The 26814-nt window shown below is 43.1% G+C and overlaps 3 protein-coding genes across 3 annotated transcripts in view; all 3 read right to left on the reverse strand.

Annotated features, from left to right (window-relative positions):
- LOC146675622 (protein NLRC3-like) overlaps positions 1 to 26814 on the reverse strand; it is a 47669-nt gene that overhangs the window by 16655 nt on the left and 4200 nt on the right. The gene's annotated exons all lie outside the window — the stretch shown is intronic.
- Positions 1557 to 4004, reverse strand: LOC146675624 (uncharacterized). Its single transcript, XM_085400634.1, has 6 exons — positions 3969 to 4004; positions 3781 to 3852; positions 3562 to 3680; positions 3398 to 3458; positions 3189 to 3283; positions 1557 to 3078 (listed from the first exon to the last, which is right to left on the reverse strand). Exons 1-6 carry the CDS (start codon positions 4002 to 4004, stop codon positions 1557 to 1559), a joined length of 1905 nt encoding a protein of 634 aa, XP_085256760.1.
- LOC146675625 (protein NLRC3-like) lies at positions 15975 to 18135 on the reverse strand. The gene is made up of 2 exons (XM_085400628.1): positions 17912 to 18135; positions 15975 to 17770 (listed from the first exon to the last, which is right to left on the reverse strand). Exons 1-2 carry the CDS (start codon positions 18117 to 18119, stop codon positions 15975 to 15977), a joined length of 2004 nt encoding a protein of 667 aa, XP_085256754.1. The 5' UTR covers positions 18120 to 18135.

Raw genomic sequence — 26814 nt, forward strand, 5'->3', positions numbered from 1 at the left:
CTGGGCATTGCAATGTCCTCCTCTACAGTGCCGTCTTTTGCCGTGTGGCTCTGGCTGGGCTTCCCAGTACCACGGGGCCTCTTCTGTGGAGGCATGTTGGGTTCTTGTTCCGTCTCCTTTTCAGATTCTTCTGAGGAGGTATCAGTGGCCTGCTGGACAAATGAAACCTCTCCTCCATCAGAATCTGCTTCGTCCATTTTCTGAAGCAAAGCCAAAGCCTGTTGCGCGGAGAGGTTCTTCCTGCGTGGCAGTGATACGGAGGCCATCCTGATGTGCGTTCTCAGAAATGCGAACAAGAAATGATTCTCCCGTCTGGGTCGGTCTGCTTTTATGCACAGCACTGTGCTGTAGTCAAGCAATGCCACTCCCTCACATACACAGTCACAGTGGAACAATGGAAGATCTGTGCTGAGACTCAAGGAAGGTGTGAATGTGTGTCTTTTATATTTGCAGGTCAGTCAATGTGTGGGATATTTTGTATAGATACGGCAGGCATTTCTGAAAGTCGTAACACAGAGGTTTGGCCTGACTTGGATCTGAGCAACTCTGAGTGTGCAAATGCAAATGTGCCAGGCCTCAAGGATAATGGGTGGTTTGCACAACAAAAGCTGGAGGAGAAATGAGCTGACGACCTGTGAAAATCTCAGCAGGGGTGATTAACACCTCGGGACTTGCACCAGAAAATAAAAAAGCCAGTAATTCTAGGGGGTGTTGGGTTTAGGGAAGTTACGCAAATTTGTGCAGGTTTAGTAAATCTAGTGATAAATACGTGGTAGAAATCCCAAAAGGGTGATTCTGTTCACCTGGACGTAGCATTTTCAATGGGAGAAACGCCTCCTGAACTGAATTGTCTCAGTTGATGGCCATGCGGTTGGCCTCCTGAACTGTTTCTTTGGACTGTTTTTCCTCCTCTTCTGAGTTTTCCTTCCTGGAGCTCCAGCACCCACCCAGGTTTGGTGGAAATGTTCTAATTTTAAGAGTTTGATTGCAAAAGAATAAACTGCTGATGTCCGCAGAAGTTTTTAACTTTGGTTGAAAGGACAAACTTTGAAAAATAATAGACCTTTGAGGATTTGAGCATATGGCAAACATTATGCAAAGTTCCTCTTAATTGTAAAACACAAATCTGAGGATGTTGGAAGACATGTGTGGTTCTCATCAGCTTTGTGGCATGTAGATGCTCCTTTTATTAATATTCCTAAGTCTGGAAGAATACTCATAAACACTGAGGTCCTGCTATGTGCCAATGTGTATCTGGGCCATTACTAAACAAAGATGTGAAGCAATGTTAATAATTGTTGGTAACTTTTTTTTCATTTCCAGGTTTCAGTTACTGCTGTTGATATGTTAAGAGTAAGAATAAGTTCAGATTCTCTTAAAGATAACAACACTAATATGTTAACAATTGTTGGACTTGTGGAGGTATTTTGAGAACCCTTATAAACATCTGAAGGAAAAATATTCTTTAATCATAGATGCAGACTCATGGAAAAAATATTGATTAATCATTTTATTTGATTTTGTAGAGTTGGAACAAACAGATTGGATTCTCAAAATCAGTCAGTTTCTTGGGGTCTGAAGCAACAACAGAACAGGGCTCTGAATTTTTGGCAGAAGCCCTTTTTTTTCTTCTTTTTCTCCTTTTTCTCCTTGATTTTAATGTTGTCAGACTTCTCTGAATTATTAGTAAAAGAGACAACTGGCTCAGACATGGATAGACATACAGAAGGGAGTTCCTCACTAGGAAGATCATCAGACGTTGCCAGACTTTCAGAAGCAGGCTCTTTAGTAGGAAGAACATCAGCCTTTGATGAACTTTCAATGAGAGGTTCTTTAGTAGGATGAACATCTGGAACATCTGACTTTGGCAGACTTCCACGAGCGGGTTCTCCAGTGGGAAGAATATCAGCCATTGTTGAACTTTCAAAAAGAGGTTCGGAAGTAGGAAGAACATCTGACTTCAGAACACTTTCCCAAGCAGGTTCTTGAGGTTCTTTAGGAGGAACAACATCTGGCTTCAGCAGATTTTTACAAGCAGGCTCTTTAGTCGGAAGAACATCAGCCTTTGTTGAACTTTCAAAAGGAGGTTCGGAAGTAAGAAGAACATCTGACTTTAGAACACGTTCAGGAGCAGGTTCGTGTGGTTCTTTAGTAGGAAGAACACCTGACTTCAGAACACTTTCACAAGCAGGTTTTTGTGGTTCTTTAGTAGGGAGAATATCTGACTTCAGAACACGTTCACGATCAGGTCCTTTTGGTTCTTTAGTAGGAACAACATCTGACTTCAGCAGATTTTCATGAGCAGGTTCTTTAGCTGGAAGAACATTGGCCTTTGTGGAACTTTCAAAAAGAGGTTCGGAAGTAGGAAGAACATCTGACTTCAGAACACGTTCACGATCAGGTCCTTTTGGTTCTTTAGTAGGAACAACATCTGACTTCAGCAGATTTTCATGAGCAGATTCTTTAGCTGGAAGAACATCAGCCTTTGTTGAACTTTTGGAAGGAGGTTCGTGAGTGGAAAAAATATCAGCAATTCGTGAACTTTCAACTGGAGGTTGGGAAGTGGGAAGAACATCTGACTTCAGCAGACCTTCAGGATGAGGTTCTTTAGTTGGAAGAACATCAGACACTACTGGACTTTCACAAGGGGGCTGGAAGATCTGGCATATGCTCGTCTTTGCTACATCAGAAATTGCCCTGAGTAGTCCTGGTGCAAAGTTTGCAATGTGGCTCAGCAGAATCTTTTCTGAATATTTCTCTCTGACTTCAGACAGGATACTTTGCACCATGTCATCTCTGATGGACCTTGAGAAGATGGCCTGGTTTTCCGTTGTTAGGAGAGATTTGGACACTCGATCCAAAGTGGCCTTTGTCACACTGGTGGAGAGGATGCTCAATTTTTGGGAGGACATGTTCAGTAGGGGGTAAGAAGGAAGCTTCCAGAAGCCATGCAGGACACGGGGAACCACCTCTATCACCACGTCTGTTGCAGTGAACAGTTTGGAGGTTTGTGCGTCCTGCTGCCTCTCTTTAAGGAGGTCAATGTACTTCCTGACATTGCTGAGGAGCTTAGGTGTTCTGCAGAATAAAGTTATAAGAATGATCTTTTACACCTATTTAAAAAAATAACAGAAATTTTGAAATACTGTAGCTGGACTGTTAATGATTTTATGTCAGAGGTGACTCACTGAAATTTAGGAGGTATGGCCTCTGGAAATTCCAGCAGCATCCGGGCTTGAAACTCGATGTCCCTCATTTTATTTATTGTGTTCACTGCCCACACCTGAAACAGAAAGCATGTTTACATTGCAGTTTTGTTGAGAGGTTATGTGATTGTAGTAAAAAAAAAAAAAAGATCTCCAAATGACTAAAACTCTTGTGAGTTTTCTAGTCTTACCAGTTTCAGAAGAGGTTTGGCTTCTGTTTCTTCCAAACCCTCCAATTCAAACTCCCAAAGTCTTCAAAAGAAAACAAAAGAGAGGTTTTCTCTCAGCATTTACACTTCAGCACAAACAGTTTCAGGTGTGAGGTGGATGGTCTGTAGGTGTCACAGTAACTCACTGCTCTCTGACTGTCTCTTTGCTCCTCTCCACCAAAAGATCTCCCATATCTTCTGCAGTGAGGCTTGATGGTATTTGGTTTTCCTTCTGAAGTCTGAGGAATTCCGTCATCATTGCAATCTAAAAATAAAAGGAGACATTTAATCAGCATCACTCCCAGGTCTTCAGAAATCACTTGACATTTTATCTCAGTTTTGGTTTGGATGGATCTGGGTCTTACCTGAGCCCTGTAACCTGGTAGATACCAGCAGATCTCCACAGCTGTGTTATATATGGGTGTGTTGAACAGCACCTGTCAAAGAAATAAGAAATTACTCATTGTAACTTAAATTGATTCTCAGTTTGTCAGCTTATTAAAACTACATCAAATTCTTCAAAAATGCAGTAAAAACAAAAAGTGTCACATACCCTGATGGGTTTGTAGATCCCTTTACTGGCTTCCATTAAAACGCTGCTGTTCTATCACAGTTGGGGAAGAGAAACTTTCCAAAACTCTTCAAAACTTGTGTAAGATCAAATGTAGATATGAAAATACTCCTGACTTGATGGTTTTTCTTGCACAGATGAGCTCTTTTTCAAGTCTGATGCAGATTTAAAAATACACAATTCTAAAACAGTCACCATGGAAACATTTGATCCCTGCTTTATGTCATTAAATTAAAAGAAAACACTCTATTTTACACTACATTACACTATATGTTGTTCATTATATAAGTAAATAAGGGTAGGCTACAGCCGTCCTTAGGTCACTCCTGTGAAAAGATGCATACAAACTGGTGAATCAGAAAAGAAAGAAAGCCAACCTGCAGCATTATGTCCTTTTATGTTATTTCAATTCACTTCAGTTTTATTGATACAGCACCAAATCACAACAACAGTCGGCTCAAGGTGCTTTACTTTGTAAGGTAGACTCTAAAATAATATACACAAGGAGAAAAACCCAACAATCATATGACCCCCTATGAGCAAGCACATTGGCGACAGTGGAAAAAAACTCCCTTTTAACAGGGAGGAAGCGCCGGCAGTAACAGGCTCAGTGAGGGGCGGCCATCTGCCAGGAGTGGTTGGGGTGAGAGAACGAAGATGGGACAAGAGGCATGCTGTGGAAGAGAGACAGAGATTAATAACAAGTGTGATTCAATGCAGAGAGGTCTATTAACACATAGTGAGGGAGAAAGGTGACTGAAGAAGAAATACTCAATGCATCATGGGAATCCCCAGCAGCCTACACCCATTGCAGCATAACTAAGGGAGGATTCAGGGTCACCTGGTCCAGCCCTAACTATATGCTTTAGCAAAAATTAAAGTTTGAACCCTTATCTTAAAAGTAGAGATAGTGTATGTAAATATCTGGTTTCAACTGTGAATATACTGCTGTGTGTTGAAGTTCCTCTTGTTTTGCATAGAAATATACTGAACAACATCCAAGGCATAATATATAAAATAACATCTACCAGAGTTTTTTCTTTGAAAGAAGCTCCTTATGTCCATTCTTGTATATCAGTGCATTACTGAAACCGATTTATTTAGCCGTGGAGGGAAACAACTGAAATATGAAATAAACACACATGTAAGCTAAGACTCTCTAAAGAAACAGCATTGTTGTTGTTCGGCTTTTCATTTCGCCATTTGTTGATTCACTCTAAGAAAGAGGAACGTAATATGGGCCAAGTGATCAGTTTGATATCAATCTTTTGTGATAAACCGTCGTATTTACATTATTTGTACAGTACCAATGATTTGCTTTGGTACCTCCAGTTCTCCTCTGTCTGCCTGGCTGCGCTTCTCCAACAGCGCACTCGCCGGTACCAGCTGCCCCGCCCCCTCGCTCAGTCGCTTAGTGCCTGAGCTCGGATCATACCAATATTAGGGGGGATTTATGCACAGTCGTAAATTCCCACAGTGTGCACTATGTGCTTCGAATATTGTGTGTAGTTTTTGTTTTATAAAGTTGTCAGCCAGGCATCTAACTATGAAAAAATTACACTCCAAAAGACCCCGGGCTTCTGACAAAACAACCCGGGCTTAAGTCCAGTAAGTCACCCCCCCGCTCCGCCACTGATCTACACACAGGGTAGACTCTTGATGGAGTGATGAAGATCGGATATCTGCAGACATACCTAGGGGGTCAGAGGTAGTGATGTGCGATACCACTGATTTTCTTTCCGATCCGATACCAAGTAATATTCAGGGTGGTATCGACGATACTGATCTGATACCAATACTTTGTACAAAAACTTATTTTATTTATTGTATCTCAAATTATAGCGTCATAATGATTACAGGACATCAGATTTCTTGTTCTTATCACTTAATAATGCAGAGTTCATCATATAGAAATAAAAAAACTGAAGTTGTGCGCTGTTTGAACACCTTGCCTGCCTGCAGCACTAAAGGACTCCGTGAGAGACGTCTGTCTCACCCTAGCAGCGTCGTCCCTGTCCCTGTCCTCCTCTTCAGTTCGACTCAACATACGCTCGTTATATTCTGTGATATGATTTACTCTGAGGTGTTTGCAAGGTTAGTGATGTTGCCACAACCATACATGCCAACCCTCCCGATTTTTCCGGGAGAATCCCGAATTCCAGTGCCCCTCCCGAAAATCTCCCGGAGCCACCATTCTCCCGAATTTCTCCCACCCAGACAACAAAATTGAAAAACCATATCGCAGAATTTATAGCGTGGCCCAGCCAATTCCAGTTTCCAACAATGGCGGCAGTTTTAATATTACTCATATTTCTCTTTCTGGGTCGCAAAAAACTTTTAGCATGTTTTCAGGTGAGAATGTAGCTGTGTAAACGTCAAATATCTGAGCCGACCGACACATCATTTTCAAACCCCCGCGGTCTTTCGCTACTCGGGTTAAACATCATATATAAGTCACCTTGATAACTTAAAAATGTTATTGTTTGGCTTTTTCAGTGTTTTATTTGTTCGTGAGTAAATCGGTTTGGCTGAGATTAAAGTTATTAGATTAGATTAAATTAAATTTTATTAATCCCTCGGGACGGTTCCTCCGGGGTTTTCACACAGCTGAATAAACGTCAAACAGAAAACTGATTAACTCATTCACTGCCAGCCATTTTCAAATCAGGTAACTCCCCACTGCCGGGGTTTTTGAGCATTTTTACTCATTTTTGAAGAGCCACAGAAAACTGTGTGTTATGATCGCTGAACGCTGAACCTACCAAAATGAAGAACAGACTCTCTTCTTTCATCCAAAAAAAAAAGCTTGTTTCTACCATTTTCCATTCTTTAGTAATCAGCTGTAGAAGAGAGGTGGGTTCCACCAAAAATGCCTGTTTTGACCAAAAAAAAGGGAGAAAACGAGCTTTTTGTCAAAAATACATTTCAAGCAGAAATGTATTTTTGACACTAATATTTCTTGCTTTGTGACACCTCTAACATATAAAATAGTTTTTCACTTCTATAAAACAGAAATAACACTGAGAAAGGTTATGTTTTATCAAAACAATTTATTTACAAATATATGAAAAAATAAAATTCACTGACAAGCTGCCCGAGGTTGTATTCTGGCCCCTCCCATTGAAAAACGTAATTGACGTCTATAGACGTCAATGGCAGTGAATGAGTTAAACAGAAGAGTTTCAGTCAGCGCCCGGTTATATTTTAGATAGCAAGGAGCAGACGGCAGTTTCACTCCACCGAGGGAGCTCGTGATGTACTACCCGGCTTTCTTTAGACCGCGAAGGCCGGTCCTCAGGTGGAAGCAGCCTCTGAATTTGGACACCCCCGCTGTTTCCGGCCAGCCAATAATAACGGTGACATTTAATGTATTTTACCCGATAAATAAACCCTGTAAAATGTATTTATCACCCCCCCAACAGCCCTTTTGAATGTCTCCCTTATTCTGAAGTTTCAAGGTTGGCAAGTATGGCCACAACACCTCACTTTTTTGCCACATGTATTGCTGCACAGTAGTTCTTTGCATCCAGCGCTTCATAGACGTCTTTGAGAACTTTTATCGAAGCAGTTCCAGTACTGTGCAGTTTCCTAAAACCAGACTGGAAGGGAGATAAAATCCTATTTTCATCCAGATAACTTTGAAGTTGATTATTTACCAGCCTTTGAAGAACCTTAGATAAGACACAGAGTTTGGAAATTGGCCTGTAATTACTAACTGTTGAAGAATCACCAGCTTTCAGTGGGGGAGTACAGAGGCACACTTCCACATCTGTGGTAAAGCCTTCTGTTGTAGAGAAAGATTAAAAATATAAGACACTGGCTCAGCTATGATATTTGCAGCCAAGTGCAAGAAGGAAGGAGAACGATTGTGAGGACGAGTTTCTGGTGTTGGGGCTATTCAAAGCCTTACAAACCTCTTCTACTGTGACAGGTGTGAAGGAAAAGGTATCAGTAAGCAGGAACTACGAGCAGAGTTGTGTGCAAGAGGTTTACCATCAGATACTGTGCTGAACAAAGAGCAAGAAGCAACAAAGTGTTTGTTAAAGCAACATTTCAGTTTTGTCTGACACAGGAGTGGAGTCGATATTTAAGTGAGGAGGAAGCTCTGAGGAGTCACAGCTGGCAGAGACACTTTATAGTTTGCCAAAACCTCCTACGGTCGTTTGGACTGTCAGTCGTTAAAGTAAAAAATAGTTACATCTTGATGATGGAGGCAGTAATCCGATTACACAGCTAATGAAAACGTAGCCAATCAGCATCAGAGCCAGACTTCCTGCCCAGGCCTGGTTTCTCTCATGTAGGAGATCGGCCGGTACTGAACCAAACCAGGCCTGTCCCGACCTTTCACCCTGACCTGGCAAAAAGGGGCGTGTCTGTCCACAAAGTAGACACAACTCTCCTGTAAATGTTCCCAAACTGACATTGTCAGCCTGTTTAATACGACCCCAGTTCAAACTGATGCGGGCTCGGAGCGTGAGATTTTAGTGTTTCTCACAGCACCAACTATGCAGTGATCACTCAGGTCGTTGGCAAAAACTGCAGATGTGGAAAACTTACGCAGCATATTAGTTAAAAAAGGTCAATAAGAGCAGATTTATCTGGGTGTTTAGGATCAAGGCGTGTGAGGCTTTAAATAATTTGAGTCAGTTTTAAAAACAAGCAGCGTGCCTTAAACTCATCAGACACAGAAGAAAGCCAGTCCCAATGAAAATCATCCATCTGAAAGACGTCATTAAAATGCAGCTCAGATAAAAGTTGAACCAGAGACGGTGATGTGCTGGGGGAAGCAGGTGGAGGCTGATAGCAGCCAACAACAGTCTGATTTCCAAACAGATCAATAGTTAAGGCCAAGATTTCAAATGGCTGAGGTGCAGATGGAGAGAACAAGACTTGAGCAGCAAGACAGAGCTTCACATAAACTTCCAGACCTCCGCCTTTTCTGGGACAGTCTGAGAGCTAAATGTTAAATCCATCAGTTGCTACGTTTTTATCCAGTAAAGATTTGGAAAGTCTCAGAAACAACAATGATACCAGCACCGCTTGAACAGGCCCAGATTCCAATCATATCCATGTTAGGAAGCACACGACGTGATGCACGTGTAACCCAGACAGTTTTTAACATCTGCTGGTGTTTCACATTCAGCCAGAGGCCCAGGGTTAGGTTGGATACCAGACAATAATAAAAGCATCGTTATTAGACTCTAGAGCTCGTTTATAGCTGACACCACATGTAGAGTTTAAGTTCACACAGAGACGATGACATTTTTCTAAAACCAGCAAACAATAAACAAGAAATGTAACAAGAGTTTCAGAAGAAGCTGTTTTACAGAGAAATGATTCCCTGAAGACAAAATTATTATTATCATCTTTATTTCTCCAGGTGAAAATTTAATTGAGATTAAAAATGTTGTTTTCAAGAGAGACCTGGCATCATGGCAGAAAGAGTCAGAAATACATCATAATTCAAACAAATACAAAATAGGAAAAACATCCTACATAAACTTCATAAAGTTTCATTAACAGACTTTGAACAATGTGGCTTTAATGTAGTGTTACATCCTGTTTGTTTGCTTCCATCTGTATACATGTCCAGATTCACTGTTATGTTTCTATTCTTACATTGCTGTGTGATCACTGTTCCCTCTGCTGACTGATGTGACCTTTTGTATCTCACACTGATACTTGTCATATTTGTATCTGCGCCTAAAAGATAAAAAGTTTTCCACGCTAAAACACAGCTCCACCTCCTGCAGTTCTCCCTCTGAACCACTAGATGTCTCTGTTATCTAAATGAAGACGTGCAGCACAGCAACCACAGCAGCGCTCAGATCACACGTGTCCTGTTATTATGTATAAAAGCATGAAACAGGTGAGACAGGTGGGATCAATATTAATGTTGTGGAAATATATGAAAAAGCAACAGAAGAGTGAAAACATTTCGTGTTTCTAGAAAGATCTTTCAGCTCACAGCTGCTCACAGACTGTATTTACAAGTGACAAACTGCAACTCTACAGTACATCTACAGTATATATCAAATATATTCTGCATTCAAATCTATTGAGTGATGTTTGAAAGTCTTTCCAGGTGAGTTTGATCCAGGAGGGTCTGAAGCCAGAGTCAGACAGAGACTGTGCAGAGACTGTAGAAGGACAGAGCAGCAGCAGAGCAGTCCAGATACACTGATGATCCTCTGTCAGATCCAGAGGGACACACAGGGATGATGCTGGACTCTACATTGTGTCTGACAGTGGAGCTGTTCTCAGAGCAGTTCACTCTGCAGCACTGACAGTCATCTGCACTTCTTCTCATTCCTCTGTCAGTCACTGCTGGATGAAGCTCTCCTCTCCACCTCCCAGTAACATGGCCCAGTCAGAGCGTCTCTACACACAAGCTGCTGCTGCTTCAACCTCTCTGGATCATCAGGACACAGCTCCTCCTCTCTCAGCACACACACCGTCCTGTTTACCATCATCAGCTCCACCTGCAGAGAGAAGAAGGAAGAGCAGAGGAGATAAACGAGTGTTTCCAGAGACTCTTCATCAGCTGTCAGTCAGTGATGCAGCACATCCAGTATAAAGAGCAGCAGGGACTTCAGTGCTGGGACTGTACTAGGACTCATTGTTGCTTCACTTTTTCTAATCTTTGGATTTTTATTGAAGTTGATGAAAATGTTTTTCCCTCCTAGTTTGAGTTTGGACTTTCATTCATTAGAAGAACCTTGGTGTGTCCACTCTGAGCTCTGTAGGAACCCCAACAACAAGCCCAACAATCCAGATGGACGGTTCCAGCTGTTAACTGGAGGAATTCCATCCAAACATCTGCTCTCACTAAATTCTTCCTCACCTACAGACTGTGTTCTTCACTGCTTTAAACTTGGAAACGAATGCAGTCATTGGTCTGCGTGCTGCTTTGTTCAGAGAGCTGATTGGCTGTTGACAGTGTTTGATCAGAGCGTGTCAGCCGTTACTATGGTGACCATAAAGGTCAGAAACAGGAAGTGTTTGTGTCCAATCCTGAAGCCTGTCACCGTTCTCCTCTCACAGCTTCACTGAGAAGCTGCAGCTTTACAGGAAACACTGGATCTTTGTTTCATACTGACTGTGTTTAGTACAATACTGCTGACAGCACCACCCACTCACTCCATCACTCTACTTACTCCAGAGTCTCCAGTCTGTAGTCTGGACTCTGCTGAAGATCAGACAGCTGCTTCACATCTGGATCCTTCAGTTTGTTCTCACTCAGGTTCAGCTCTCTCAGATGGGAGGGGTTGGACTTCAGTGCTGCTGCCAGATAATCACAGCTGATCTTTGACAAACCACAGTACCTCAATCTGTATAAAGAATGAAAGATGTAAGTTTATTAGACAAAGTGTGAGCTTGAAATCATTCAGTGTTTCATCATCTGTTCAGAGCTGAAGAAGGTTCAGAATGTAGAAGTTTAGAAAATGGAAACTCCAAACAGCTGAAGCCAACAGGAAGCAGCTTCAAACAGGAAACTGTGCAGAGTTTCAGACTATATGTCCTGATGCAGCCAGTTGGATTTTGGAGATTTGAATCTCTGTTCTGTGACTAAGTCCTTGAATCATTTCTTCCAGTTGGTCCAACAAGACAGACTAAGTGTTGGACATGTGTTGTGGCTCCATTAGGGGAGCTTCTAAATGTGATGTGATGGCCCCTCTGGGTCTGTCAGGTCACAGCACTGAAGAGAGCTCAAACTGGGCACACAGTTGTTCCAGTCTGGACCAAAGACTATATACTGGGACTGAGGGACTGCTTTGACTGCACCCACTGGGACTTTTTAAAGGCTCATGTTCTCACTTAGATCATCGATTTCTACTTACATTTCTTTCTGGGAAAAATGGGGATTACTTTGGAAACAGGAAGTATTTTCCCCAATAAGCAGCCCTGGATTAGTAAATCACTCCAACATGTTCTCAGGCAGAAGAAGCTGTCTTGTTATGAGGGAGAGAAGAAAAAGATTGAGGCACAGAAACTTGTTGAAAGAGAGATAAAGCAGCTAAAATCAGGTGTAAAAGTAAAGCAGAGGATGAGCTGAATAAAGGACACTCAAGGCTGGCTTGGAAAGGAATGAAGTCCATGGTGGGGATGCAGGACAAGGAGCAAAGATGAATGTGATGCTGAATCAGCAGAAGACTTGGACTCATTTGATTCCAGCTTTGATATCATTGATTTCAATGAAGAGCTTTGTGATTGTAGCAAAGGGCTGGTAGCTCTGAGAGTCCCACTGATGAGGTGTTTGTGTGGAAATCTCTTAGTGGGACCAAAGAGAGAAAAAGCCCTGGTCCTGATGCTGTGGGAGGGGAATGATTGAAGTGTGCTGTGAGGAACTGACTGGGAGATTTTCACACATTTTCCAGTCCTCCTTGGAACAACAGGAAGTTCCCAGCATATGGAAACAAAGGTTAAGTGTCCTATGGCACTCAGTGATGATGGTGCTGTGGCCCCACCACCTCCACCTCTTTGTAAAGGAACTAACTGTAATCTGAAGCTTCAAATGGGACTAAGACTTCCTCCACTAGGTGGCAGTGTCTGATGAGAAAGTGTTAGTGGAGCTGGCCTGGAGTCAGAAACAGGAAGATGCAGGATTTGGGCTGAAATGGGGAAAAGTGGTTCGCACTAGTGCCTTAAAGCAAGAAGGTTGTAGGTTGAAGCTTGTTGGCCTTTCTGTGGAGGTTGGATGTTCTCCCACAGTCCAATGAAATGCTGCTTAGGTTCATTGGTGCTTCTAAATTGGCTGTAGGTGTGGATGTGAGAGAGTGCTTCTCTGTCTCTCTCTGTTGGCCCTGTGATGGACTGCTCACCTGTGCAGGTGGACCACGCCTCTTGCCCTATGACAGCTAGGGCACAGGCTGCAGCCCTGTGAGCCTAAGCTGAATAAACAGTTAGCAAAAATGATCCATAGATGGCCTGAAATCCCCCAGTTAGCAGTTTGGTAGATAGCTATGACATGCTAATCCCATCCAGCAGCTGTATTCTACCTGTAAGCTGATCCCTGCTGAGCCAAAGCACTTTTTCATATACAAATTACAACCTTTAATAGAAACCTATTGGTCAGCATCTTATTAGCCTGCTGTTAGCTTCATTCCACATAAAACTGAGAGAAACTAACAAAGTTGATAAAGAATAAAGAGAAATGTGCTGATTTAAAGCCTTTGAAGTGCTTCAGATGATCTCTGTCCACTTCTGTCCACTCATTCATTCATGTAAGCTTTCTAATGCAGCTTTGATCTTCACAGTCTGCTTCATGAAACTCATTCTAACCCTGAATGTCAGAGTGTTCCTCCTTCTCTTTCCCATCATTCATGCTGGCAGTGGAGGAGATTTGGATGTTGGACTGTGTTTTGGATGATGTGTGTATATTTGTGTTGGACTGCTGTCTGTAAAGCAAACGCACATTTTGCTTTGGATTTCAGTGTCAGACAGACTTTAAGGTGGAATGAAGAGTTGGAGAGTTTCACAGTGAATTATCCAGTGGAGGATTTTTCTTCTTCTTTGAAGGTTTGAAATGTGAACATTGTTCTGCTGCAGTCAATGGACTAAACCAGAGAAGAAGAAAACAGACTTTACCATGAAGATCCTCAGTGTGGATCAGTATAATATCAGCCTGATGTCTGCAGTTTAGTGTCAGCACAACTTTCACATCATATTCATCTCAGCACAACTAAAACATGCTGACTGACCTCAGAGTTTCAAGTCCACATCCTGGACTCTCCAGGAAACCACACAGATGCTTCACTCCTGAATCCTGCAGCTTGTTGTTGGAGCTCAGCTCCAGCTGTCTCAGATGGGAGGGGTTGGACTTCAGTGCTGCTGCCAGATAATCACAGCTGATCTCTGACAAACCACAGCCCCACAATCTGTATAAAGAATGAAAGATGTAAGTCTATTAGACAAAGTGTGAGCTTGAAATCATTCAGTGTTTCATCATCTGTTCAGAGCTGAAGAAGGTTCAGAATGTAGAAGTTTAGAAAATGGAAACTCCAAACAGCTGAAGCCAACAGGAAGCAGCTTCAAACAAACACAACAAGAGAAAAAACTCTGAATGTTTCACATTAAAGTCGTACATTTATCATAAAAACAGGACAAAGACTTGAAAAAGTCGTGTTTTTCCTTCCAGGAACCACAAGGCTTCACTTTTAAAGGTGAAGTGTGAAAGAAATGGACATATTTGAAGTCCAACACCTTTTTCCAGTCACATTATTAAAGCAGACAAACTACAAGCTCATTTTCATTCCAACAAGTCATCTTCTGACCTGGACTAACAACACTGGTCTCTATGTGCAGCTGGCTGTGAGACCAGTGCTCAGGGAGCGTCTACAAAGTGCAACACTGAAAGAACATCGCACACTAGCTGTGTCCCAAAACGTCGGCTGCATCCTTCGGAGGACCCGGTATTCGCGGTCTACGTGGGCCGGGTCCTTCAAAGACCGAAAAGGCTGGAAGTGCGAGGCTGTGAAATGGGACGGTCTAGCCTTCAGATTTGCGTCACCGCTGTCTTTGTGGAGTTTAATAAACTCGGCCGTCTGCTCCTTGCTATCTAAAATATAACAGGACACTGGCGTAAATTCTCGACCGTCTCACACTTCTGTTTAATCAGTTTCCTGTTTAACGTTTATTCAGCTGTGTGAAAATCCCGGAGGAACTTTGATCTCAGCCAAACCGATTTACTCCGGAACAAATAAAACACAGAAAAAAGGCAAACAATTACATTTTTAAGTTATCCGGGTGACTTATATATCATGTTTAACCTGAGTAGCGAAAGAGCAGGGTCTGAAAACGATGAAGCCGGGCGTCCGCTGCTCTCGCCGGCTGGAGTGACCATTGAACCCCCCGGCTTGCTAGCGAGCGGGTGGGTAACAGACGTCTCCGAAAACGTCGGCACACTTTTGCAAATATGCGATGTCTTGATAAACCGAGCAGATATTTGAAGTTTACACAGCTACTTTCTCGCCTGAAAATATGTTAAAAGTTTATTTTGTGACCCAGAAAGATTAATAAGAGTAATTTGAAAACTTAGTAGCTGCCGCCATTGTTGGCAGCTGAAATTTGGCTGGGCCGCACTATGAATTCTGGGATATGGTGGGCCACGAAGGACACACCCGACGAATCCTTCAAATTCGGGGAAATGAAGGACGCATTTGTGCATTTGCATGCGCAAAAGAAGACTTCACACACAACGCGCTCTGTTTAGACCCAGAGCAAAGAATATTGTTTGACAGATGGCCCTTAATATAAAGACTTCGGACTTTACGTTTCCCAATTTTTGCTTTAAGTTATTTTGTTATTTACATAATAATGTAGATAACCTAATAATGATCCTTATTGCTGTTTTAGAGGAGCGGTGCTTCAAAGGATAGCTGCAGATTTCTCTCAGAATCTGCAGATTATACAGTACAAATAAAATGTTCACGTTTCTCCAACGTTGTCTTCCCAACAGTTTCACTGACATCTACACGGGATGGCCAGGAAGCGTTCGCGATGTCTTATCGGGCGCTGATAATTGGCGTCTGTCTTGTGTTGGTGACGTAAAAGACGGATTTAATGCGACATGACCGTTCAAACAGCAGTCGCTTTCTAAAACATCGGATATGTATCGGATTCAGTACCACATACGAAAGTGACCCAGATCGGATTTGAAAATATCGGATTCGCGACGTTCACACTGTCATAGCATGATCGGATATGGGTCGCATAGGGTCAAAAAAGTCAGATTTATAAAGGTCAGAAAAATTGGATTTGATGCGCTTTCGCCTGCAGTGTGAACGTAGCCTTACTCTCAAATCCTCCCTAATAACAATAACATAATTACACTTTAGCCACAAGAGGGCAGCAGCATTAATACAAGTCACATGTATATAAAGGTACAGTGATTATATTACAGTGATTTTGACAAAAACAAAACAGAGGTTCATGGCAGTGTGTTTTCCATAACATACCAACCAAATTAAATAATAAAAACTTTATAACTTACAGAGCTTTTTTAGAGGCTTTGACCACTGGCAGCAGCCTCAGAAGAGCCTCCTCTGAAGCAGAGTATTTATTCAGGTCAAACACATCCAGATCTTTTTCTGATGACAGTAAGATGAAGACCAGAGCTGACCACTGAGCAGGAGACAGTTTATCTGTGGAGAGACGTCCTGATCTCAGGGACTGTTGGATCTCCTCCACTAGAGAACGATCATTCAGTTCATTCAGACAGTGAAACAGATTGATGCTTTTCTCTGCAGACAGATTCTCACTGAGCTTCTTCTTGATGTACTGAACTGCTTCTTGATTGCTCTTTGAGCTACTTCCTGTTTGTGTCATCAGGCCTTGCAAACGAGTTTGATTAGTCTTCAGACCCAAGAGAAAACGAAGGAACAAGTCCAGGTGTCCATTGGGGCTCTGTAAGGCCTTGTCCACAGCACACTGGTAGAAGTATTTCTTTGAAGATTTTCTTGTTTGAAACACCTTCCAAGTTGTTTCTTGCTCTTCCAGCAGATTGAGTCCAGAGTTGATGAAGGTCAGGTGGACATGAAGAGCAGCCAGAAACTCCTGAACACTGAGATGAACAAAGCAGAACACCTTGTTCTGGTACAGTTGTTTCTCCTCTTTAAAGATCTGTGTGAACACTCCTGAGTACACTGAGGCTGCTCTGATATCGATGCCACACTCTGTCAGGTCTGGTTCATAGAAGATCAGGTTTCCTTTCTGCAGCTGATCAAAAGCCAGTTTTCCCAGTGACTCAATCATCTTCCTGCTCTCTGGACTCCAGTGTGGATCTGTCTCAGCTCCTCCATCATATTTGATCCTCTTCACTTTGGCCTGAACCACCAGGAAGTGGATGTACATCTCAGTCAGGGTGTTGGGCAGCTCTCCTCCCTCTCTGGTTTCCAGCACATCCTCCAGAACTGTAGCAGTGATCCAGCAGAAGACTGGGATGTGACACATGATGTGGAGGCTTCGAGCTTTCTTGATGTGGGAGATGATCCTGCTGGCCTGCTCCTCATCTCTGAATCTCTTCCTGAAGTACTCCTCCTTCTGTGGGTCAGTGAACCCTCTGACCTCTGTCACCATGTCGACACACTGAGGAGGGATCTGATTGGCTGCTGCAGGTCGTGTTGTTATCCAAAGGCGAGCAGAAGGGAGCAGGTTCCCTCTGATGAGGTTTGTCAGCAGCTCATCCAATGAGGTGGACTTTCTTGTTTCTGTCAGGATTTTAGTTTTGTTGAAGTCCAAATTAAGTCGACACTCATCCAGACCATCAAGTATGAACACAACCTGGAAGTCTTCAAGCCTGCAGATTCCTGATTCGTTAGTTTGATTAAAGAAGTGATGAACAAGTTCCACCAAGCTGAACTTTTCCTCTTTCAGCACATTCAGCTCTCTGAAAGTGAATGGAAATATGAACTGGATGTCCTGGTTGGCTTTGTCTTCAGCCCAGTCCAGGCTGTATTTCTGTGTTAAGACTGTTTTCCCAATGCCAGCCACTCCCTTTGTCAGCACTGTTCTGATTGGTTCGTCTCTTCCTGGTGAGGCTTTAAAGATGTTTTCTTGTCTGATTGTTGTTTCTGGTCTGTCTGGTTTCCTGGATGCTGTTTCAATCTGTCTGACCTCATGTTCATCATTGACCTCTGCAGTCCCTCCCTCTGTGATGTAGAGCTCTGTGTAGATCTGATTCAGGAGGGTTGGGCTTCCTGCTTTAGCGATGCCCTCAAACACACACTGGAACTTCTTCTTCAGTTGGGCTTTAAGTTCTCGTTTACGGAGTGGAGCAAATATTTCTGAAGGTAAGAAATTCAGAAACAAATATTATATAATAAATATCATAGCCTTTCAGTACCCTGAAAGGATGATTGTCTATTGGTCCATTTCTTGAGCTATTAGGAAAGATCAATATTCAGTCTTTAGAGAAATTCTCTTACTGCTCTGCAGATGGTCAGCCATCTCATGCTGCTTAAGTCTCCTCAAGAAGTGGAGTGTGATCTTCAGAAATGCTTCTCTGCAGCTCTTTCTTTCATTTTCATCCTCTCCTTCAAACATCTCCTCATCCTCCATCTGGCTCTTTAAAGTTTCTGGGTGATCTGGACTCAGAAGCTTCTGGATCTTCTTCAGCTCGTTCTTCACAAACATGGTGATGTTGTCCTCCAGCCGCTGGAAAAGAAGACTATATGAATTACCCAGTGGTAAATGGACTGGTTCATATATAGCTCTCTTTGATACTCTGTGCACACAAAGCATTTATACAACATGCCTCATTCAACCAAGCACATTGTTCTATGCTTAAATACTTTCTTTCACACTCTGATGGATGCATCAGAGGGCAGCTTGGGTTTAGTACGTTACCCAGTACATTTGCCAGCCAGGGTTTGATTCACAAACCTAACTAGTAGCTGACCTGCTCCCCTCCTGAGCTACAGTCACCCCAATCTGACTGAAATCATGGAGCCCAAACTCTGATTTATGTTGGACACACTGACAATCCTCTGGTCCACAAAGTGCAGCATAGAGGTGACTGAAAAGAACAAATGTAGACGTAGTACTACAAACCATAACCACAGAGTCCAGGTGTGTTTGATGCTGCTGTGCAGACTGACCAGTGGAAACCTCTGCTCTCTGCTGGTCCACTCTGTGGAGGAGTAATGTATAATTAGCTCATGTTATGTCTGTCCACACACAGACACAAGCTAAAGGTCCATGAAGTGATGTTTGGATGGGTTCAGTCAATCAGATGACTGTCATGGTGAAGCTTTGCTAGTCCTGCTGATCCCACTGAGAATTAACAACTCAGTTTCCAGATGTCTGTAGTTTTCTGCTCAGTTTCTTTAGTCCCAACAGCTCTTACCATCTCCTGCATAAAGCTTTCCCTCCATGCTCAGATGCCCTGGAACAAGGTGCTCTCTTTATATCAGTGACTGGTTTAAAGATGAAGACTTTATTAAATATTTTAAAAAAGAGTGGACTTCATATTTGAACTATAATGACACTCCCGAAACATCAGCTTCTGTTCTATGGGAAGCAGGGAAAGCTGTGATGAGAGGTAAAATAATTTCTTTCTCATCACATAAAAAGAAAAAAGAAAACAAAAATATTCAGGAATTAGAAAAAAACATCAAATCACTAGAAGAAGCCTACGCGTCCCACCAAGATCAGGAAACATTGAACAAAATACGCAAAACAAAACTAGAATTAAATGAGATAATTGATAAAAAAACAAAATTCTTAGTACAAAGACTACGCCTACAAAATTATGAACATGGTAATAAATCCGGTCAATTTCTAGCAAACCAGCTAAAAATAAATAAAGAAAAAACAACTATATGTGCTGTTCAAGATTCATCTGGGAACACATTATATGAACCGATACAAATAAACAACATTTTCAGGGATTTCTATAAAACGTTGTGTTCACCACAAATAAACCCATCTAAAAAAGAAATTGATCAGTTTTTGGACAACATAACTCTTCCAAAATTATTGGACACTCAAGCAATGGCACTGGATTCACCACTGACACCAGGTGAACTCCAGGAAGCCCTGATAAGTATGCACAATAATAAGGCTCCAGGTCCAGATGGCTTTCCTGCAGAATTCTACAAAGAATTCTGGTCGATTCTAGCACCAGTTTTCTACAGAACGTTGTTGGAAATTAAAGAAAAGGGCAGACTTCCATCAAATATGAATTCTGCAAACATTAATCTCCTGCTAAAACCAGGCAAAGACCCTGTATATCCCTCAAGCTATCGTCCAATATCCCTTATAAATGTAGACCTTAAAATAATCTGCAAAGCTCTCTCAAAGAGACTGGAGAAAATAACCCCCCTCTTAATTCATCCTGACCAAACTGGTTTCATAAAAGGTAGGCACTCATCAACAAATACACGTAGATTACTTAATTTGATAGACTACTCATACAGTAAAAACCTAGAAACTACAATATTCTCTTTAGACGCAGAAAAAGCATTTGACAGAGTTAACTGGAAATTTTTATTTGCAACTTTACACAAATTTGGTTTTGGATCCTCTTTCATAAACTGGTTAAAAATATTATATAATTCCCCAACAGCTTGTGTTAGAACAAATGACCAGACATCCTCCAGCTTCTGTCTCTTGCGGGGCACCAGGCAGGGATGCCCACTCTCCCCTTCACTATTTGCAATTTTTATTGAACCACTAGCAGCAGCAATTAGACAGAATTCAGTAATTAAGGGCATAAAATGCAAGAACGTGGAACATAAAATCAGCCTTTATGCGGATGATGTGTTACTCTTTCTCCAAAATTCACAAACCAATATCTCTGGGGTGATTGAATTGATAAACTCTTTTGCGAGAATATCAGATTACTCAATTAACTGGTCAAAATCTACAGTCCTACCGATTAATTGCTCCTTCCATAATTCCTCTTCTACACCACTGCAATCGGGAAATATAAAATATTTAGGTATTAATGTTTCTCCCAAGCTTGCAGATCTAACTAAATTAAACCATATCCCACTTTTAAAGAAGGTAGAAGATGATCTGGCTAGATGGAAATGTCTACCCATATCACTCATGGGAAGGGTTGCCGCTATAAAAATGATGGTCTTACCAAAAATAAATTATTTATTCTCAATGATCCCAACTAAACCGCCACAAGATTGGTTCAGATCTCTAGATTCATGTATGTCCAAATTCCTTTGGAAAAATAAACCCCCACGTATAAGCTTAAAAACACTACAAAAGACCAAGGATAAAGGAGGACTAGAACTGCCTAACTTTCAGCACTACTTCTTAGCCAACAGGCTTCAGTTTATCTCAGGATGGCTAAAACACACCCTCTTAGATGAACCTTGGCTAGATGTAGAACAAGCACTCTGCAATAATCTAGAGATCTCAGACCTACCATTTATCAGCTCAAACATCCAACGACATGAATGCTTTAAAAGCATCAACATCAGCTCTTCTCTGACAGCATGGTGGGAGTTTCTAAAATTGACGGCGTCTTCATTAATCCCATGCAAACGTACACCTATCTGGAACAACCCTGACATATTACAAAACAATAATATGATAAACTTTTCAGATTGGAGTGATAAAGGAATCAAATATTTAGAACATATACTAGAAGGAACAGAATTTATTTCATTTGACGGACTAGTTACACAATATGGGATCAACAAGAAAAGATTTTTAGAATATCAACAAATTAAATCCATAGTAAAAAAGAAATTTAAACCGGGTCAAGTTGAACTACAAACACCACCAAGTGTGGTTCAATTTCTTACTCTTAAACCCCCCAAATTACTATCCAAAATATACAGAATGCTTTCTAAAACAGATGAATCAATATCACTTCCTATTGCAAAATGGGAAGCGGATTTATCAGTTAACTTAGACCTAAACTTCTGGTCTCAGATTTGCTTAAAAACCTTTCATCTAATTAGAAATCCCAGTCTTCAATTAATTCAATACAAAATATTACATAGAGTGCACTATACAGGTCATCGGATGTTCAAGATGGGCTTTACGTCTACCAACAACTGCTCACACTGCCAAACCAATTCACCGGACAATTACATCCACGCTCTTTGGTTCTGTCCACCAGTTCAGAAGTTTTGGCGCGAGATATGTGAAGACTTATCGAAGTGTCTGAAATGTAACATTCCAACTTCCCCCTTAGTGTGTTTGTTGGGCAGCTTAGATAATGTCACTTCAGAAAAGAATATCGCCCATATGGTTTTCACTGCCCTATGCATAGCCAAGAAAACAGTCCTCATGAACTGGAAAAATAAAAATAATCTTAATTCTAACCAATATAGAAATTATCTATTAGATTACATTAGTCTTGACACAGCCTCTGCCACCACATCAGATCAATTGCTCTGGGCTCCTTTGATCAGCTCCATCACCTAGTGGGGGTGGGGGGTCATAGTTTGGTCCCGCCTTCACTGTTGTGATTGGTGTGGGGGTAGGGACAGGCTTAGGGCGTCGGGGGGTTCCCCGGAGGCATCTTCCTTGGGGGCTCAACCCGGGGTAGCGGTCATGTCCGGTTAGGGGCTCTGTTGGCTCTCCGGTGACTGTTTCCTCGCGGCTGCGTGCAGCGGGGCTAGGGGAGGGTCTGTGCTGACGGACGTGGGTTACTGACCTGGTAGCCTGGCTGCCCCTGGGTGGGTCCGGGATGGGCGTGAGGTTCTGGGGGCGCTCCGTCTCTGGGCTGGGACCCGGACCGGGCCTCGGGGGCTTGGGTCCTGGTTGGTGTGTTGCCGGGGTTGTGGGCGGGTGGGTGCATGGGGGCCCAGCCCTGGAGCAGGGTGCCGCCGGTGCGTCGAGCCACCTGGGGGGCTCTTCAACTGGTGGGGGAGATTGTCACATCTTGCAGGAGCTTTCCTCTCCTCAGGAGCTGCCTCTGCAGGAGGGGGAGATACAGGAGAGGTGGAGGAAGATCTCAGCCTGGGTGTTTATTGTCTTATGTAGTCTGGAAGATGAGTGGATGGTGGGGTGGGTGTAGTTTTCTCTGTGGTGGGGTTGGGTGGACTGTCCCGGGCTCTGTGGGGCCGGGCGGCGCTGCTGCACTGGGCCCGGTCTGGATGGGCCTGGGCCCCCTTTCCCTGGCGGGTCGCGGAGTATGGGGGTGCCTACTGGGGTCAGCGGGGGAGCTGGCCCCAGGGAGGGGTCACTTGCCCCTCCCTTCCTTCCCTCCCCATCTCCAGCTGCCTCCCTCTTCCCGCTCCACCACAACCACCCACACATGCAGGGCCTTGGAGTAGGGGTATGTCACCAGGGTGCAGAGGAGGCTACCCCCCCCCCCCCCCCCCCCTGTCCCCTTCTGGCTGCCTCTGCCTCAATTTTATCCCACAACTTAGACATTCACATTACTCACACTCTCATTACACATACATATAGGATCTTGGGGGTGGGCACGATACACGGAGTCCAAAGTACCATCAGGGTGTACACTCCACCCCTGGCATCGTTGCCCACCTCTCAATTTTAAATACACGTAGACATTGAGGGCTAGCAGGAGGGACCATGCGCTTACCTGCTGCTCTCTGGCAGGTAGCTCCAAGCCCTCCTGGGTTTTAAATGCACCTTAGAACACACATGCATCAACATTACAATGAACGGGTGGAGGGAGGTTCGGAGTCTTCTCTCACCCCCGTTCTCTGCGACCTGCTGGAGCAGGGGGGCTAGGACTAGGAGGAGGAGTTGGCCGTCCGACTGCGGTCTGGAGTGTGGAGCCTTCCTGCTGCTGCGGAGTCGGGGCGGTCTGCCTCCCCCCACCGCAGGGAAAAGGGAAACACTACCTGGGTCTGGGTGCAGTTCCCCCCTCCAGGGGCGGGGGCACCTAGACCCGGTTTGTAGAGTACGCTTGGGGAGTGTGATCGTGTGTACAACGTCTCTTTATGTCTGTCTCCACGTTGGTTGAGTGTGGAGTAAGTGCATATGAGAGCATGAGGGTGGGAATGGATGTTTGTGTCTGTGTGTGCCTGTATGTCTGTGTCTATATGTCAGGTTGGGTGTCAGGCGCCACCTCTCTGGGGACATCTCAGGCCCTCCAAGGTTTGGAGGCCTATCTCCCCCTACCACCACTTCCCCTGCCAGTGGCGGACCCCCTCAGACATCGGTGCGTTGGTGGTTCTTTGTGTCCGGGGATGGGCGTCCAGGTACACACCGGCTCACTCCTTGGCGGCCGCTTATCGGGGCCTGGAGCCTGGGGCTCGCTCGGGCCACTTCGGAGGTGGGGTGCCCCCGGCCTCTCGGCCTGGGGCTCGGTCACTCAGGCGCAGCTGGCTGCCGGCGGAGCTCACGGGCGCGTCACTGCAACTCCCCCTGGCTTCTGCTCTGCGGCTGCTGAGTGAGCCCTCATCTGGGACTCCTCAGCTCTTTCCGGGACAGTGGCGCAGCTGCCCCTCTGTTGGTCTTCCTTGGTCTCTTGCGTTCTGGGGGCCTCTGGATGTCTGGAGTTTTGATCTCCTCCACACCTGCTTCACGCCCTGGAGGACGGGGCTGTGGCCCCCCCACACCCTCTAGCAGATTATTACATGAAGGAACCTTTTAAAAAAACAAAAAACAAGCACGTCCATGCTCACAGGTGTACACACGGGTGATCACACCCACAAACTACACCCTTTTTGGCTCCTACCTCAAAGCACACTGTGTTCTGTTGATCTTATGTGCTGCACAATAATGTTTAAAATTTAGTATTTACTGTCATATTCCCATATATCATTGTGATGTTGTTTATTCTATTACTCTTGTTCTCTTCTGCTTGCTTTCTTTTTTCTTTCTCAGCAGGTGATCCAGGTGATTGATATATGCATTTTTTTTCTCTGCCCGTTCTGTTGGTTTTTGTTTTTTGCCCTTCTCCCCCGTCCCTCTTCTCAGCTGTTTCTCTTTCCCTCTTTCTTTCTCCCCTTCTTTCCCCCAGTCAAGTCTGTCCCGTATTCAGTAAGTGAAAATAAAATAAACAATAAAAGGTGAATCAAATGGACCATTACGGCAAGGCTGGGATGGTCAGTTTGGTAAAGTAAATCCGTTGGGCATCTTTCTTTGCCTTTAGACAACAATTCTGATGGCAAAAGAGCCAAACGGGACAGGCCAAAAAAAAAAAAAAAAAAAAGTAGTTCTAATGTTTCTTACATTTATTACATTTTTTTACATTTTTACACACACAAATCAATGAACGCAAAAACATGAACTTTCCAGATATTTTGTTTCACAATGTTACAAAACTCAGTTCAAAACTACACAGTCTGATTTACAAGTACAAAATATTTATGACCACAGTTTGAGCCGATGTATGTCCCGAGTCTGTGGACTCAGTAGTTTTGTTTTGATTGTTATTGTCTTTTGTTACAATTTCATTCTGATTAAGATTTTCTAGTTCTGAGGTTTTGGTTTCTGTGTTCCCTCTGTACTGTGTTAGTATTGTGTCTCTGTGTTCACTTCCTGTTTTATTTTGACAGTGCCATGTCCTACGTTAGTGTGTCTACTTTTGCTTCCCCTTGTCTGGTTATGTCCAATGAATCCTGCTGTGTCTCCCTTTTCTCATTCCCTGATGGCTCTTTTGTGTATATGAGCCCTTTGTTTTCTCCTGCTTGTTGCTGGTTCGTCTGTGTTGTCTCCCCGTGTCTCCGTTTAAGGTTTCAGGTTAGTTTTGTAGTTTTTTCAGTAGAGGTTATCTTAGCTTCTGCACAGGCCATCTCCACTGCACTTCACCGTTTCAATAACGCTCACTCACTTCACAGCAGTGTCTGCATCTTGGGTCCTTTATTAAATTCAACATGGCTCGCCCCGCTAGCCGTGACATAAGATGTGAAAACAATATCCAAAAAACACGAGAGACAAACAGGAAATAGTTTTAAGGTGCAGGGCCAACAAACTGAGTCTAGCCATGAACTCAGAGTTGATTGAATTAGCATTTTGAATTGGCTGATCTGAGCAATCAAGTCTATGTTCACTTTGAGTTAAGATTATACGTGATTAATGTAAAAGAAAAAAGCCGTCATCAGCAACTGATTCTGATTTAGCAGGTTTTCAAATCTAAACGGTACCCATCCCTAGCTGGCTGTAGTTAAACCTTTACTTAAAAAGCATCCCTAGACCCAGCTGTCTTAGCTAATTATAGGCCAATCTCCAACCTGACAATCCTTGAAAGAGTAGTTGGGGGGAGACAATCAGAGGGGCAGTGTGATGATCTTAGGTTACGAACTACCGCAGTCAAGTCATTAAGGGAGACGGGATCAAACTGCTCTAAGACAGCTGAGCACACAGGAGAAAGACTCGGATCTGAGGCAGCAGTCGGCGAGACAAGAGCCCTAATAGATAGAAGCTTGTTGTTAAAAAATGCTAAAAAGAGTGACGCTGAAAAACTAGTTCATGCATTTATTACTTCCAGGCTGGACGACTGTAATTCATTATTATCAGGAAGTCCTAAAAACTCCCTGAAAAGCCTTCAGTTAGTCCAAAATGCTGCAGCAAGAGTCCTGACAGGGACTAGAAAGAGAGCAGATTTCTCCTGTTTTGGCTTCCCTTCATTGGCTGCTCCTCACATACAAGGTCTTAAATAATCAGGCCCCATCTTATCTTAATGCTGCACCACAACACCTGATCTCTGGTTTCCTCACCTCTTCAATCCCACTTTAATACTTGACTAAACTCATTTTCCTGTTTAGGTGTTGAGGCAAAGCCGTCCATCTACAATGCAGGCAACAGCAAACGGAGCTATTTTTGATTCCCTTTGGGTTTTTTCTACTTTTGTGCTACAAAATGTTCAAGCTGATTAAATTCATTAGAATAAAAGTTCAGATAATTTTCTCATATTAATGTTGGAGGTAGAAATTCAGGGAACTTTGCACAAAAACTGGCAGAAATTTCCTTCAAAGATGGCGTTTTTACTTTAATACTGTGAGTACATTTCAGAGCCTGGACTCTTTTACCTTTACTTGAGTAAAGAAGTTGAATCAGTATTTCAGCTTTAAGAGGGTATTTTAACACAAACATCAGTCCTTCTACTTAAGTATGTTTGACACTTTGTTTAATCATCATTTTTAATGATCAAATATAATTATGTTTGTTATTTGTGGATTTTAAATGTCCTTGACAGAGACAGATGATGATCATTATCCTGCACTGTGGTCTCAGGTTTGGTCGAGCTAGCACAAAGAATGGCTATGTTGAACTTCCTCCTGGGATCTACACTAAGAAGTGAGTCCAACATTAGCAGGGTCTCTTTCCTTTATCTGGATTCACTTTAGCATTCACAGTCACGTGAAGCTTGTTATTAACTCGATAAGTCAACCCAGGGTTTCAGCTGAGCGCTCACATGAAACACATGGTGTTGGCAGCA

The sequence above is a fragment of the Rhamphochromis longiceps genome, linkage group LG3, assembly GCF_057381845.1.
Source record: "Rhamphochromis longiceps isolate RC_006_pf linkage group LG3, R_longiceps_female_GT1.1, whole genome shotgun sequence".
NCBI lineage: Eukaryota > Metazoa > Chordata > Actinopteri > Cichliformes > Cichlidae > Rhamphochromis > Rhamphochromis longiceps.